The sequence below is a fragment of the Malurus melanocephalus genome, unplaced genomic scaffold, assembly GCF_030028575.1.
Source record: "Malurus melanocephalus ecotype Western Australia unplaced genomic scaffold, MMel_1.1 scaffold_13, whole genome shotgun sequence".
In the NCBI taxonomy this organism is placed as follows: Eukaryota; Metazoa; Chordata; class Aves; order Passeriformes; family Maluridae; genus Malurus; species Malurus melanocephalus.
Window position 1 is genome coordinate 1,263,373 of NW_026623245.1, and position 17,313 is coordinate 1,280,685.

The following is a 17,313-nucleotide window of genomic DNA, read 5'->3' on the forward strand; positions in this document are numbered from 1 at the left end:
AAGGAGAGCTCCCTCATCCAAGGAGAGCTCCCCCATCCAAGGAGAGCTCCCCCATCCAGAGAGTGCTCCCTCATCCAAGGAGAGCTCCCMCATCCAAGCAGAGCTCCTCCGTCCAGGCCGTCCCTTTGCATTTTAAACACACGTGCGCTCCGCAGTTCAAGCGCACGGGTTTTGTGTTTTCTTCTCTTCCAGCTCTGGCCCCGAGGGTAGATATGTTAAAAAGAAGAGCGCCCAGGAAGCTTTGTGCAGGAAGCCAAGAAGGTGCAACACGGGAGACGCAGCGGGGAGCCTTTGGCAGATGGTGCTGGTGACGCACAGAAGTTACTTTGCCTTCTGAGAGGAAAAAAGCCGGGTCTGCTGCTTATGTAGGTGTGTTTTTGTGCCCCCGAGAAGTTGCCCGGGTTGCGCAGCGGCGGCGGAGCGGCGGCGGCTCGTCCTGGGCAGCGGCGGCAGCAGATGATGGTGGCGGCGCGGCGGTAGCGCGGCGGCKGCGGCATTCCGGATCCGCGGATGCGCTGCCTATCCCCATCCCCATCCCCGCGCGGAAGGGACACCTGAGGCTTCGGCAGGCGGGCGGGGATCGCCACCGTTCGCAAGGGGAGAGCGTGCCGGGGGAAGGCGGTCCGGCGCTCGGCTGTGTGTGCCGGTGGGCAGGGGGCTGGTTATCATGGCGGATCGGACGGCTCCGCGCTGCCAGCTCCGGCTGGAGTGGGTGTACGGATACCGGGGCCACCAGTGCCGCAACAACCTGTACTACACGGCAGGGAAAGAGGTGGTGTACTTCGTGGCTGGAGTCGGCGTGGTTTACAACACCAGGGAGCACACCCAGAAATTCTTCCTCGGGCACAACGACGATATTATCAGGTAAGGGGGCTGACTTCTCTGGTGGTGGGGTGGGGTGGGGTTTAAAGGGAAGGGAGGAGAATGTAGTGCTGGCAGAATACCCCCTCCTCGCCTCTTACAGCTCGGCTTGTACCTGCTTTTTTAGAGTAKCACAGATTTGTTAGGAGCAGTTTCTGTGAAAGCTGAATGTCTAGATGCTGTTGATTTTCATTATTTTGTAGCAAAGCTTCAAAATGTTGCAATAATAAGGGAAGGAAGGTAAGTTTTTCTATTGCACTGCACCAAAAAGCTAAGCACTTCATTTCAGCACTGTGAAGATCAGTGCAACAGTGCTGCAAAACCGTGCCTCCGGCACCTTGATGTTTCCAGAGCTGGGACCCCAGCTCATCAATTCTGACCTCGTACTGAAGGCAGGTGTAGCTCTCCTTGCCCTCAACAAATCCCAGCACCATAAATCTGACACATAGTTCAAACTAATCTGGTTTTAATATCATCCAGAAAATGTAAATCAAAATCAAGTTCAGCTGTTCGCACTCTAGGCAAAAAATCCCAAGCATGCTGGTGCAAGATGGCTACAGAAGGACAGGTCTGGCTCCTCATCTGTCCAGTTTATTGTCTCTTTCYCTCAAATTCTGCCTGAGAAATAATCTCTGACTGAGATTTAATTGATGCTTTTGTCCTACAGAAATACTGATTTTTTACTTGACCTCACAAAATAAAAATGCAGTTACAGTGTTCAAGGTCTTTAAAAAATCTGTTCCAGCATACAGAAATTTATATCAGTAAAATAGAAAATTAATGTAGCTACTACTTGATGAGAGAAATCTGAGCCTAGAATATCCTCATGAAGGATGTTGCCTGGTGATGCCACTCCTCTGAGCACAGCTATCTGCTGCCCTCCCTGTTCACCCAATTCAGCATGAATGAAGCATTTCCTTGATGTGAAACCAGAACAGTCCCAGGTGACTCATGGTGTGGGAGTGCTGTGGAAGCATCTGCTGAAGCCAGAGTTTTGACAAGCCCTAACCAAACCACACAATTGTCACRTAATCCTTGTTTGCAGAAAGCCATCCACTTTTCCCAGGAAGAGCTTCTCACTGCTGGTTATCCTTGTAGCATCTTTCTCCTCCTCTCTAGGATGTGTTAAAGCAGCATCATTTCATCAAGTACGGTGGATGTGCATCCAAGTTTCCAAGTTTATTCTGGTTCCAAAGGTATTAKCAGCTCCAAAAGGCTGCTGAAATAGATATTGGGCTGCTCAGAGAAGAGTCAATGTGTTAAAGACATCTGCAGGATCACAAAATAAAAAGTTTTGTTTGTTGTATGGACATACATTTTGATACTCTATGGAATAGGAATTGTAATCCGTGTAGAGAGTTGTGTATTTCTGAGTTTATTTATTCTGAGTTTGAATAGTTATTATAATGCCTGACAGCACCTCCCTCCCCAACCAAATGTATTGTACAGCTTCTGTACCCTTTACTTTAAGCTCTGTCACATTCAGAGTCTGCTTTTGGCAGTGTCATATTCAGAAACTACAACCGGGATAGAAAGAATGAATGTCTTATATTTGTACTTTGACACTGACTGMCTATTCTGCTCTTTGTATTAGAACCACGTGTTCAAAGTAGTTGTGCCTTGAGGGACTTGCTGAATGTCAAACTCATGCTTTGGAAAGATGGGTTTTGTTTCTGATCTGCAACACCATCTGAATTCTGGTGAAAAACAGCAATTTCCACAAAGGATGAAATATTTGGGTCCAGAAGGCATGAGGAGAACCCAAGTCACAGTCCATTTCAGTTCTTAGTAGTCAAGAACTGTTGCTGCCRCCATGTGGGGTTTAAGGAAGTACAGACTATCCAGAATACTGCTGGAATATTCCGTTGTTTGCACCAGGGCATGGGTGGTTGCCTCCTTTGCCACTGGTGCACTRTGCAGTCCCTGACATATCATTACTGACGTAATATCCCATCACTGTAAGTACTTTTAAGTAGRTGATGCCTTGTGTGGTCATTGCTAATATGATTAATAAATGCAGGAATTTAAATTCTCACATTTTAAGCTTCACAGCTCTCATYCATTTGAGATGAATGGGATGAATGTACTTATCCAGTTTTTCTGGGTTTGTTGGGATTTACTTGCTTGAGATGAGCTTCGGAACAGCAGGGCGTGCATTTGCAGTCCTACAGACTGTAATTTCTAGAGAGGTTTGAAACACTGTTTAAAAAAGAAATCTTGGGGTCTGGAAAATACTGTGAATCATTGAGACTGGGAGACCTTCAAGTGGGAAGGTCTTCTGCTTCCAAGGACTGCTGTTATCTCCTGTGAATTTTTTTGTGGTTTTGTGAATGCTGTTTTGTTGGAAAAAAGAAAAGATAAACCCATGATTCTTAGAGGGAATACTATGTATTACCTTGGAGTGTTTATTGAAATCATGAAAGGGGTTATTTGTCCTTGGTGAAAAGGGCAGGTATGTATGTTTAATATGTTTTCCAAGATTAATAGTTCTGTCTCTTGTTTTGCATCAAAATAATGCAGCTGGACATAATTTAGTTTGGGTTAAAGCACACCAGAATGTATTGGATTAAATTGTATTGCATTGGAGAAATGCCATTTTTTTCCAAGATTCACATTTGAAATGCGAGTTCTGCCTGTGCAGGAACTGRATGTTCTCACTCAGCTAATAAGGTCAATGTTCTGAGCAGGAACTGTCCTGCTCTGTGCAAAGCCACCACCAGGTGCTGTGCTTCCAGCTCTTACTCCTTWAACTTCAGGAGGAGATGACGTCCTGAGCCACCAATTTAACCTTCAAATGAGCCCTGCTTTGTAGAGGCATTTGTGGGTAACCTCCAGAGCATTGGCCTAGACAGTAATTGAAAACTTTCAGAAGAACAGGTTTTCTTACTTTTATATTGTGCATTAGTTGTAGAACAGTGATCAATTAGATCAACCCTTGTTTTTCTCTTAGTTAAGTATTGAATGAAGGTGTTTCTTTTCTATAACTTTTCTGTGCATGTAAAAGCCATAGCAAACAGAAAAAAAAAACAAAAACCAAAACCAAACCCCAAGCCCCAAACTAAAAAACAGTTATTTCTCATTACCACTTAAAATACAATTGATGTTACCTATTGCTGCAGAAGTAATTTGTTAACACAGATTTCTAACCCTGAGAAATTTTTCCTGTGGTACAGTGATGAAGTAATGTCTCCCTGATTTTGAGTTCTGAGAATTTCTGCAGTATTGAACTGTTGTCCTGAATATGTCAAAACTTACTGAGCCAACACCTCTGACAGCGTACTGAAGACTTCACCTGCAGTTTTTACATACCCTGATTTTTGTGGAATTTGATATTTTGTATGTTATGCACTTACAAAAGCAGTTTTGCRTCCCAACTGCCTCCATGACGGTTTSTCATGAGGCMGCAAACCTGCTCCCTCTCTCAGGTCTCTGTACTACCTGCAAAGCYATTCTGTTATCCATGGATTCCAGAGCTGTTGTTTATGTAAGGCTGCTTACAATGTACTAGCAGTGTCGGATTTGTCAGAATATTGCTCTAAGTGTGCTGGGCGGGGTGTGCCACTGTGCTGACAGATTGAGATTAAAACTGTGGCCGTGCCAGTGGCGATGGGATTTACTGGGCTGCGGGAGCCACTGGAGGCCTGGCTTGTTCTCAACAAGGGTTGTTTCAGGAGACAGGATGTATGTCAGAACRTGGTTTTCTTGTTTTTCTGCTGTGGGGAAAAAAAGAAGTAAGGATGCTTAAATCAACGTTGTGTATTGTTGACCACAGTAAATATAATTCTGGAATAAATAAATTGATGGCAGAGCTATGCAAATCAAAACCTCAGAGACAGAAGATCTAAATTGTACTTTAATATTTTTATTTAAAATTATGTATTATATTTCTGTTTATAGGGTGACGCTTTTTTTAAGCATTAAAATACTTTGAATTTCTGTTCAGTTGCCACCATTTGATTGCCATAGAGTGGTGTTCAAGTCATCGCAGTTATTGTTTATCATCAGTGCATTGGAGCTGCACTGTCTGCAGCTTGGGCTAACCCTGAACTTCAGGCATCTGAGGTGACCACACAGGACTGCTGAGATTCAGTGACCTAAAAGAAAGGAAAGGAGCCATAGAACCATCCAAATTTTTCAACAACAGAAATTCTGTCCCTGTTTCTTATGTAGATGCTACATGCTTCCCGCACCAAGCCATTAAAACTTGACAGATACGGCTTTGGCACAGCCAAAGATCATTAGAAGTGGAGAGAAACTCAGCAGGTATTTGTCATGGTATATCAATGAGAACAGTTATTATTTAGCCACAGCCTTTAACCAGAACAGTCTAACCCTATTTTTTAAATAAGTTTTTTAACATTTCCTATGTGTGAACTCTGCAGTTTTTTAACTTGTTTTATTTCMGCTTGATCTCAGATGACCAGGAGTTATGGTAATCTGGTAGTTGWGTGCAGTCACTCTTTATGATAATAAAAACTCATCAAAAATGTTTTCACATGAATTAATTTCAAATTAAAAAAAAAAATCTACAGCTCCAAGTATTCAAATGCTTCTCTGTGAAAGTAGGAGGGGGTTGAGATCTGTGAAAGGGTCTTCTGCTCACTTGCCAACTCCTCAGGTTTTTGGGAACCTTGGTAAAGAGCAAAAATGCCTCCTTTCCTTCTCACTTGAAGACTGTTCTTTGAAACAGCAGCTTATTTTTCATGAGGTGCATTTCTGCCCCCAGAGCATTTAATTGTCTGCATTGGCTGTCCAAGACATGATGAGTTTAAATTCCCCTTTGGAAGTGGTATTTATAAAGGACTGGGAACAGACCTCCAAAGCTTCAGGGAGGCCTGATCTTAAGGCCAAGTGTATGTTTATGTCAAGCTCCTTTAAACATTCCAGCATCACAGTGAGCCCTGGTACACTGCACCTGATTGCTGGAACTTCTGTTGTGGCAGTAAAGTCTGTTCTTCTTCTGTGATGGATGGAAATACACTAAAATGATCATAATTAATACAGAACATAAAATAAAGGCTACTCTCAGAGTGATACAGCAACTCTGTTAACTGCCTAACACTCATTGTTACAAAAGATTTTACTGGATTTTTTATAGGGATTTTTGAGTGCCTTTGTTATTTTAACTGTCTTGAATGTTCAAGTCATAATCTTACATGAAAATTGCTGACTGGCACTACAGTTTATATGTAGTGACACTAATATTGGTGCCTCCACATGAAAATTTGGCATCCATTCATGCCAAACATCTGCTTCCTCATCCTCAAACTGTATTCCAYGTGCAGAGATAAATATTGCAAGTGTAATTTACTGCAGTAGTAACCTACTACTTGCAAACATTGAATGAGCTGTACTTTTGAAGAAGAATTTTGTTTGTTATTTTTTTCTTTCATTTAAAGAGATGTTGTTTATTCTAGAAATTAGGTTAATTGTAGTGAAAAAGACAATAAAAAGACAATAAAATATGCCTTCAGTTTTTCACAGCTCTACCTGCAGTTAGGGCTGGAGCCTTTTTGATTTCACCCTCACTAGACTGACYATGCTGCCTTCTCTGTGTACTGAGAGCTTGGTAACTGGAGGGTGGTCACAGTCAGCTACTGTCTGACCAGAAAAATGTGTTAAATGTAAGTTTCCTTAACTTTTTTTTTCATCTCTCTGGTTTTTGAGCTCAATCGTAAGATACTTGAAGTGCTGGAATCTATGATTAGGTAGAAGTTGAGCTTTCTCTGTGGCTTCTCTTTGGCAGTAGATCAGCTCTCTGGCTCTGGTCACATAAATGCTGAACATGTACAAGTGTGGCTGCACCTAAATGAGATTTTTGCAGGTCTACAGCAGGTTCCTGATCCCTCTAGGATTCGGAGGAATTCTCATTTGCTTAGAAATTATTTTTTAAATACCCTATTGAAATGGTGTTCAGTGGAACTGCTCAGTATCTTAGCAGCTGTAAGACAAGTTTATAATACACAATTATGTTCCTGATTCAAGGTCTTGTGCAGATACAGTGATTGTTGCATGTGTGCTGGCCTTCTTACTTCCACAGGGGTTTGTTTGGGTTTTTTTGGTTTTTTTTTTTTTTTTTTATATGCGGCATCTGGAGGTGGCCACAAGTGTCTAAAAGGATGTTATATTGAGTCTGTATGAAAACTGTCTTTGGTTGAAAGAGCTATTTTAAGGCTTTTGCTTGTGAGACTGAAGAAGTTTCTGTGATTCTGTCTGGGATTTAGGTAGATAGAACCATCTCAAGCTGCTTTAAGATGGGCAGCTCTGCACTGCATTCTTTATAATGCAGCACAGAGCTGCCCATTCTAAAGCAGCTTGAGATAGTTCTATCTGTGGGACTTAACAATCCCTCCTTCCCAAGAGGGCAATAATGTAAATGCCTTTTCCCAGGACATTCCCTGTTCTCTTTGTGGTTTGGTTGAGTGTGTGGCAGTGGCCTTGAAGTAAACTGTCCCTCCACTGTCACCTGTCCTGCTTGGGCTGCCTGTGTTAACAAAAGGCTGGGTACAGCTGAGGGTCTAACCCAGAGTTACTGAWTCCAGACATGCCCCAGGTTCTGCCTGGAGTGGCCCTTCTACATCTTAATACTGGAACAAATTTTTAAAGAATTGCACCYCGGCTAATGAGGTTGCAGAAAAGAGCATTTTACAAGATACTTTGAGCAAATAACACACTGAAATCCCAGTCAGGAATAYTGCTTGTATCTTCTTAGCTGCATGTTGGGTTAACGTAACACCATGGGTCTGGCAGGTTTCTGTAACTGGGTAAATAACTAATAATTAAGTGTTTGCAAAAGATGCACAAAAGAGAAACCTACCACCTTCCATAGGGCACTCCCATYGCTGCGGTGGGGTGTTTTACCAGARCTCATTCTAGGGAACCTGCTGGAGTACAGCCACCTGCAAGAACCAGACATGAYATTTATCATGGTGGAAAGGTTGCTTATCCAAAATCTTGAATAATTTTAGAAGATTGAGACTATTGGACATGGATTCAAGGAAGAAAGTCTTCTCCTCTTTGAGACTTGAGGAGATTTTTGAGTTAAAGAATGAGTTAATGGTGTTAAAGAAATGCTGTTTTCCTTTTCTGTTGTGTGTGGCACTTTTCTCCTCCTTGTATTTCCCACTCTGCATCCTTTAATCAGTTTGTTTCTATATTACAGGTCATGCTAYTTAGAATGCACTCAAAATTTTGGGGGGCTTCTTTTGGATATGTGACTCCTTGGAATATAAAAATTTACACATCTGTTTTATTCTCATCTTTCTTTTGTCTTATCTCCTCTCTGTCGAGGACAGTTCAGATTATTAAAAATTCCTACTTTATCCTTATATCCATTTACAAATCATTTTTCATAAGTTCAGGACCTCCCTGGAAGAGCACATAATAGGATTATATTTTATAAATAATTTGAACCTGAAGAAAATATATATAAAGTGATTTCTTCCTTTGAGGTAGAACTTTGAGCCAAGAACTTAGAGTTTTGARGGCTCTGCATTTTCTGTACTTTTCATATTCAGTTTACTCTGGTCTTCTGTCAGTTTTTCAGATTCAAATTTTTTTTCTCTYCTTGTAAGGAGATTGATTTCATGGAACGAGAAGTAAAATAGRGTATGAAAAATACGATTTTAGTTTTGTTTGCAAAATGAGCAGAGTGCAGATGCCTAAAGGAGGCCTCACACTGGCTCTTGGCTGCTCCCTTCCCAGGGAGAGCTTGCCCACTGTAATTCTTACCTTTGGTTTATACTGAAGAATTAGGCATGATACATCCTTTTGTCTTATCTAGCATGGATGAAAAGAATGAAGAAAAAAGGATATTTTGCTCAGAAAAACTGTGAAAGAATGGAAAAGCAAGTAGATATCTGAACTGTTATTGAGGACACATGAAGCCTTCTTTAATAGCTTGTAATTTTTAAAGCTCTGGGAGCAATGAGTACCTTCAATCAGTGATGCAGAGACTTGTTTCACTCTGTCCCTGCACATGACCAAGTGTGTTGCTATTTCCCACTTCTGGCTGTCTGCCATGGAATGGTTAAATCTGGAAGTCTGCCCAACCCCGCTGAATGCACTTGATTMGCAGATTTTATTGGAACAGCACTACCCGCATCTTACCCTGGACTTGGGCTCACAGATTCTGCTCAGCTTCAGCCTCTAGTGCCATAAGAGCCATCAGCAAAACCCACCCTCTCTGTGGCAGGGCAGAGTGCACYGCTCTGTGTGCCGAGGCAAAAGGAAGCACAGGGGATGGGATGAGCAGGGAGATGTGGTTTATTCTCCCCCTGAACCTGGCAGCTGTGCTGAAGCCTGCTTTCTCTCCTACTGGGAAGGGGAAGGCAAAACCCCCTGTAACATACCTGATACCATAAGCTAGAGAAAAACCCAAAGTATTAGCAAATGACAAGCAGTAAACCAGATTATAGCTGCCTGAAGCTACATGCTGCCAGGCAGTTACATAATGGCACAAAATTTTTCATCTCCACTGCAGCACTGAGCCTCAAATACAGCAAAAAGGGCTCCKATGAGCCCAGCTCTCCGAGGTTTCACTGAAAGGACAGCTCCAGGTTCCCAAGCTCTGCTCTGAAGAGTTGGCTAAGAAATCAAGAGAAAAAGAGACATAATAGTAATAGGCAAGAAAATGAGTCACAATGCTTACATAAAAACATAGAAAGGCATAATTCTGTGTTTGTTTATGTAACTCTTTGTGAGACTCTTATTAGTCTCACAAAACAGAAGTTTGAAAGGCATTCTTTGCATCATGGTAATCTCTCTTAAATACAGCATGTCATGGATTCTGGTGGTGTCATAACATTACAGCTGCTCTTTTCTATTTGTCTGTGACTGGCTGCACATCCATTAAAACACAGGTAAATACTAGTGGATAATTAGTAACTATGTATTGCATTAAAAGATACRTGTTTTGAATAATAAGGGGGGTCCTATACTCAGAGAGTGCCTAGTGCAGCYAGTTCTGTGGAAGAATAGATAAGATAAAGTGGTTTGTGAATATATTTTCAAAATGTCTGATGAGTCTTTCACCAGAACAGGAAGATGAATGAACACTTCCAGTGTTCTGGTTCCTCAGAAATTTAATACTGAAGGTTTCACTCATGGAAAACATTACTTTGAGGATGTGGCATAACTTTCTATTTGAAATTTGCTGTATTTACATTTGGTAAGAGTTCATTTGGAGCTGACTGTAAAGCAATACCAGAARCATGACTTAAGTTACTGTTGGGTTGGATTTGGTTGTGGCTTGTGGGSTTTGAACAGCATGYCAGGTATTTGTGTGGCTTCTTTCCMTTGTCTGGCTGTGRTGCACCCTAAAGTCAGGACMTGAGCTTATTCCATGTGCAAAGGCAGCTTTCCTCAAACTTTTACCAAGTTTGTTGCCTGCAATAGTAGAGGTTCTGAACCATTTCCCTTCATATTWTTCCTCAACTATCCATTTTGTAGCCAGCACAGAAAGGAAGCTATCTGATTGAGAGAACTTGCTAAATTCCCAGTCTCTGTCCTCACTTTTTGCTATTTCTCTTCCCTTTCTGCAGAGTTACCACAGACATAATTTGCTTTTCAGCCATGATGATGGCTCTGTGGGCACTACCTTATGTGCGAACATATGAATTTCTCTGTTATACAGATGGATCATTTTAAAAGCTTGGRAGTAAATTACCCTTCCATGTCAAAAAATCCTAGAAAAAAAAACTGGATTTTCCAGGGCTTGGTTGTGTGTTTTGGATATGCATCTTTCACTTTCCGGAGCCTGGTGGATACACGGGTGTGACTAGGCATGTGAGGAARTCTTAGATCTGCATGGGAGATGGGTGACAGCTATTTATTTTTGTAAATGCCTATTTTAAGAATATTGTAAATCTGAACAGAGAGTCTTGTTCTCTGAGAGCTGGCCTTATGTGAGATAAAACATGATTTTCCTGTAAGGGAGCTGAGAAAGTAGTATCCATTTGTCTGAGCAAGGAATGTTTTGGCACTTGTGTCTACATCAGTATAACTTTACAGTTGTATTTTGGCTAATTGTTAGGCCTGGTGAAGAGTCATAAGATAATTTAAATTAGGAATAACCATGTATTTTCTGTTACATCAGAGTACAGACTAAATGAAGTATGAATGCGGATAAATAAGGCAGCTCTTTAGACTGCCCTGTTTCTTGTTGTATTAAATAGTTATTTGATGGAATATTCTGAATGTGTGTTGCATTTCACATTTTCTCCATTGTATCTGTTATTTTTCGTTTTCAGTCTGGGGAACTTCCCACTGCCTAGGGGTAAATGTTCTTTTACCTTGTAATTTAGTTTGGTAGWAGTTTCTTTATACATGATGACAGTTTAGTGCACTGCACACATTTTTTCTGCTTTCTTCYTCCCTATCAGATATAATAATTTTATCAGCCTAAGCCCCACAAAACTGAGCATCTGCTGTAGCTGTCACAGGCTGCTACCAACTGAGCTGGAGTTTCTGGGATCTACCTCAGCCATTGTGACAATTTGGTTCTGGGTTTTTWAACATATGTACACACACAAATATATAAATTTATTTAGATATATAAATATGTAGTGCATATATGTAAAAATATGTAGTGTATACATGTAYATTCATAATATTATTATATTGTCATGCAGTATTATATAATGCATAAATACAAATAGTAGATATATTTGACTTTCAAATAAATTGTTGACTAAATGTCATCCCAGGATTACYCCTTTCACTTCCAGACACCCTCTTTTCTGTGCTGGAGGTAGCAGTGGGAAGTGATGCTCTCCCCTCATTCAATTTTTGAGCATACTGGACTTAAACTGGAATTGCTAAGCAGTTGGGACTACATAGAGATGCTCAATATTGGTAAATCTGATKATTTTCTGAATTTTAAGCTCCTAGGAAATGTTGCCAGTAAAAACAGATAATCTCTTGCATTGTGACAGGAGGGTTTTTTCCTTCTAGTATGTGACAGAAATTTTAAAAAGGCAAAAAAAAAAWAAAAGGCGAGAGTTACCAAAACAAAGCAATAGCCACAACCATGGTTTGTTCTTTGGAGCTTGGGCAGTGCCTTTAAGGCAACATACCCAAATATGTTAAAACAGAAGAGCTTCACTGTATGTCAGCATGAATTTAAGGCATAAGACATTCCATTCTGCTCACGAGGTCCTGGGGATTTTTAGCTCTTCATTTCTTTCTGAAGACAGAGCATGGCATTTCATATGTCATTTCCAGTTATGTCCTGCCTTGGTTACTCCTGTGGGAATGTTAGCATACTGTTTCTAACATGCTGGATTTCRGTTTTTCTCCTGGCTCCCTGGAGTCAGTGAAGTAGAACTGCTTTACTGGTACCTCTGGYGTCCACCACCCCAAATGGGAGAGTTCCAATGGAACAAAAACTAGAGTTGGTCTAGACTAGTTGGTCTAGACTCTTCTATTTCATTCTTGGATTGCTCGTGGTTGTGGAGCTTCCCAAGCTTGGTTGTTCATACAGCATGCCAACACATTTCACCTATCTKATGTTGAAACTTTTAGCATGTGTCTTTGATCAGCTGTTTCAGAAACCAGCAAAAAACCCTGAGGAACTGGGTTCAGCATTATCATACATTTTGAACATAATCTTTTCTTAATTAGAATCTTCATTTATATTTTMGAGTGTGCTTCATTTGATTGAATATTCTTTCCTTTTTTCTCAAATTTATTTTATTTATATTTCTTACATTGTTGGAAAAAGAAGGCCTAGCTGACAGAGTGAATAAAGATGAGTGCTTCTCACCAGCCTTCAGGGAGATGACTTCAGAGTTATCAATTAAACTCCCACTCAGCTGCTGGAMTCTGCTCTGCATCATGACCCCAGAGTCACCCCCCTAAAGGCTGCCTCAATCTCTAACTCCCAGACATTCTCAGACTAATATATGGGAAGTTTCCTTGCTGTCATATTTCCTCTTCATTCTGTTCTTGCATCCTTTTATGTTTGTTGGCTTGTTTCATTCTTGCCTTTCTGTGTAAAAACCCAGATATTTATGTTGTGACTCCTCCTCTGAGAGGTTGAGGGCAATTAATTCATCAATAGACGTGGGTTTTTTTCTGAAGAAGGGTCTACATTGTTCCCAAAACGCTCACCTGAAACCTAAGAGAGATCAACTTTATATGGARCAAACTATTTCCATCTGCCTGGGAGAAACGGTGACTCAAGTGTGTGTATTACCTGTAAAGGGATTAAATGAAAACCTACAGGGACTCCTCTTCCTAAGCCTACATCTCAATATGAAGGTGGTTTTAAAATGRGGAATGGTTGGAAAAATAGATTGCAATTTTCAGGGKTTTTGKTGGGTTTTTTTGAACTGYACYTAGCTGTTTTAAGACATCGACAAGGCATCCTGTTGGATCTCATCTGGATAGTTTAAAAATATTTAAAAACTATCCAGTGAGCCATATTTTCAGCGAAATATATTAACTTGAATATTATTAAACTGAAGTGCAATCATATCAGTAGTTTTCTAATTAAATAAAATAGTTGTTATTAATATCAAATACCATGTTAAAAAACCCCTTTTTTTTAGGGTGTGTTCTAGTCAGATTATGAAGCTCATTTCCAAAGTAAAAATGCAAACATTTCTAGATAGATTATGCCTTCATTACAAGATCATGAAAGCCTAAGTGTATAATTTTAGTATTTTAATATTTAAATAATGAATATGGAATAAACTTTTGGCTTTCAATGKTTTTTTTTCTAATTCTGAGATTATTACAGAACTTTTTATTTTTACTTATTCCAGCTGCCTGCAGAACACAAAAATAAAAGCAAATGTATGCAAAATGCATTGCTCAAATTAACATGCGTTAAAATTCTGGTTGTTTCTCAACTCGTCTGATATTTTTGCAAGCGAGAGCAGAATGTGGATAATGTGTCACACATCAGTCATCTCTATTAATCTTTTGCTTTCAGAAATACAAATATGATCAGAAAATACTGACAGCTGTATTTTCACCCGAGCTGCAAGTGTATCAGTACTGCAGACTGTAATATAGATATTTTAAACCAGCAAACTTAGGTACCACTGGCATGGAACTCTGCTCAGTTTTATTCTTCCTTCTATGGCAAATCTGGGAATTCCTCCAATGCACCGTTACCTAAATTAAGTCTGYTTCCCATTTGATCTGTCTGCATGTATTGGGAGCACAGCAGAAGATCTGAATCCCCAAATCAGCTCAGAAGCTGGTTTGCAATACAGAATTTTAATAGCAATACTCTGAGGTGTGACCCACAGACCTGGGGAGGCAGTAACTTGAATTAGGTGAATTTATTGTGTTCGCATCCTACATTTTTAAAATGCATTTAAAACATTATGATTGTGAAAACTACTCTGGGAAAARCAGCATTTTGATTTATTTCACTTCAGCAGTTGTAGCAGAGATAGGGATGTCTGATGCACTTGGCATGTTGGTATGAACTCCTGGGTTTTGTACTCTCCAGAGAAAGATTTTCTATTGTAGAAGTCTAAGAAGTAATTTGATTTTCTAGTCCTGATGAATTAYGGTTTCTCATCTGAAAGCACTGCTTGTATCCAGAGGAGTCTGAAAAAAACATTTTTAGAGCTTGCACAGCCTTTGTGAGATTCCAGAAGGCAAAGGAATATTTTACTTTGGCTTGTATAATTATTATTACTGTTTATATTTGAAGCTGCTTCTTTCTTTTACTTTGTTAAGACAGTGGGTTGATGGAATAATAAAATAGACTTCCTAATTCCTCAGGCAGCCTGCTTTTGTATGGCCCTTTAGACTGGGATGAACTGGATGTTCTGAGGAACTAAGAAAGCCATTCCCTTCTTATCTCCTTAGTTTTTTGTTTTTGTTTTTTTTTTTTTAATGAAAGCAGATAAAATGCTTACATAACATGGCATGAATTAGAGRAAATATTCAATAATATCACTGGAAAATAGAAAAGATTAAAAAGAAATCAAAAGTGGAACAATTAAAACATTTTTTGAGCRACTACAAAGTTGATTTGACTATTAAATATCATAGAATTATTATTTTACRCATATAAATGGTCAATGAACCAAGAAGCACACAAAAAAATTAAAACAAACTTTTTTCCTGATTATAATTTCTAAATTCAGTTTTAAGTTCTAAAAATGAYAAAAGTGAATTTCTGTCTTTCACTACATATGGGTGCATCTTGTTTAATTCACAGGCTCTTGGGGTTTTACACAATGGGTAGCAGTTCCCTACTCTTTYAGTGATTTCTGTAAAGATAAACTCAACAATATGTGTATGTGCTGAGTGAAGGAAGATGTATCTTGATGGTGTAAGACGTGAGTTGAGCATATTTAGGTGTATTTTCACAAGTGGAACAAAATACACACCATCCTTCAGTGTGAACAGCTGAGTTTTGGACACATKTTAAATATCTGCAGGCTGTGCCATGAGCCAGACTCCCATTAAAATTGTATTCTTTACTTGTGATTAATAAGGATTTTATTCAGTGTAAAGCTTCAAAATGAGCTTCCTTTCTCTATAGACATTTAGAAATCTCCTCTAGGCCAACTGAACACCTCAGATCCCTGAGATGTTTAGTGTGGCATCCATGTCTTAAACATCAGRGATTCCACTGGGAAAAAGACCTTGGTTGGAGAATGAATTTTGTGATATCAARTTGATGTGGATTTGAGTCTTAACTTTTTCTTCTGATCAAAAGCAGCTGTCCTGTGAAGATTTTCTGTTGTCTGCCACCTGTTAAGCACAGACTCTTCTTAGSTGAGCATTTCACCTGAATTTAATCTGTTGAATTTGGAAATAACAGAACTAACTTGGGCAATGAAAGTCCCTGCACCTGCAATTGCCAGGCCCTCATTTGTAACAAACCCGGGTCAGCTGGAAGGGGGAGAGCTTAGGAGGCTATGCGAATAGTTCAGTTGTAAAACTATCCTTTCAGAAGCTCCTCAGGAGCCTTGGTAAGTGCTTCTTTTACTTATTTATGCTTTTTAAATCAAGGAAACAACAAAATACCCAAATTGACAAAGCCTGTGATAGAAAAGAGAGAAGGCTRAAAAGGGAGGCAGTGGGAAATTCTGATTAGCATTAATTTCTGAGTGTGTTGCTTTGGTGGTTTCCTGTTTATGTTTCTGGGTTTTATGGCCAGAGTATTGGTATGCTGTTGGTGAATTGTTTGTTGGTTTTACCATGGTGCTGTATAACTCTGTCATCAAAAGGACAACAGAATATGGTGAAATCAAGGTGTTGTTTTTAATCTTTTTGTTCTATATGTTGGCTTTAAAAGCAATGGTACTTAGCTGCTTTTTTTATAAAATAATAGGCTATAGGTGGGTAAGGTCTTTTGCAGCTAGAATTGGTTCTGGGAAAATAGATAAATTCTGTTATTTGAGAAATATAGCAGAGGTCTTGATTAATCTGTCCCACACAAGAGACCCCTGATTCTTACAGACTTAAGGTTGTGTCAGATAATATAAAACAAGGTAATAACATAAGTGAGTGCACTYCTCAAAAAAATAAAATTGTTTTGTGGATTATTGTATAGTAACATTTTGCTTTTTTTCTAACAATTCAAACCTTCCTTATTTGAATTGTTAGAAAAAAGGAAAATGGATTTATAGCAAGTATTTGTTATAAAAAAATGTTTGAATGTGTAATAATTGTGATTGTATTTGTGCTTTTCACAATTGGTTGGTGAAACAGAATTTCGGTAGCCTGAAATAATACTGATATTCATTACTTTGCTGCTGATCCCCTGTAAGTGRCAGTTTAGAGAACAGACCAGTCTGATGTTGCATATGGTTTCTACCTGCTGTGCAGTGGTTTCTGCCCCAGTTGATGTTTGTAGTTRTTCACTTCAGCATGGCCAAACAGGGAGCAGGATTTCCAAATGATCATATAAGARTGTTCTATTTCTGTTGATTTTCAACCTCTGAAACAGAGGGAAAGGTATTGTCCCTGAGAGMCAGAGAATAGGAGCTTTCAAATAGGAGTTGATTGTGACAAAATGGCATTATTAGTTCTGTCCCTTTGCAGTTTTTTTGGAGCAAGGTGTCTCATTTTAGGTGAAGTAGCAATCCARCTCAGAATTAGGACAGTGTAGCTGAGCTCAGATACTTCACCCTGCTGACTTAGAAGTTTGCTGAAGTGTTATGGCTGCCTATCAGCAGTCCCCAAACTGGACTATATCCATATATTTGGTGTATCAGTGTTACGTGTGTTCTACAGCAACACAGGGAACAACGATGAACTGCATTTTGCAGTTCCAATTTTGATAAACCTAGGGGTCTGACAGCTTATGGAGCTGTTGTCAGTCAGAAAGTACAAACTAAACCTAAATCTTCTCCACAGGAAAACTCATTTCTCATCTTCAGTGTGATGTAATGATCCTCCAGTGCACAATACCAACTTTTTGAAGAGTAACAAAATTGTTGCTCTTGGCTTTGCATTCCTGTGAGAAAGAAAAAA

At 39.6% G+C, this 17,313-nt stretch overlaps 1 protein-coding gene across 1 annotated transcript in view; it reads left to right on the plus strand.

The window, feature by feature from the left end:
- The first annotated feature begins 196 nt into the window (after positions 1–196).
- Positions 197–17,313, plus strand: part of EML6 (EMAP like 6) — an 86,778-nt gene continuing 69,661 nt past the window's right edge. Inside the window, exon 1 of the mRNA XM_057382133.1 lies at positions 197–864. Within this exon, the coding sequence (XP_057238116.1) occupies positions 668–864 (197 nt within the window). The 5' untranslated portion in view covers positions 197–667. The remainder of the gene's footprint in view (positions 865–17,313) is intronic.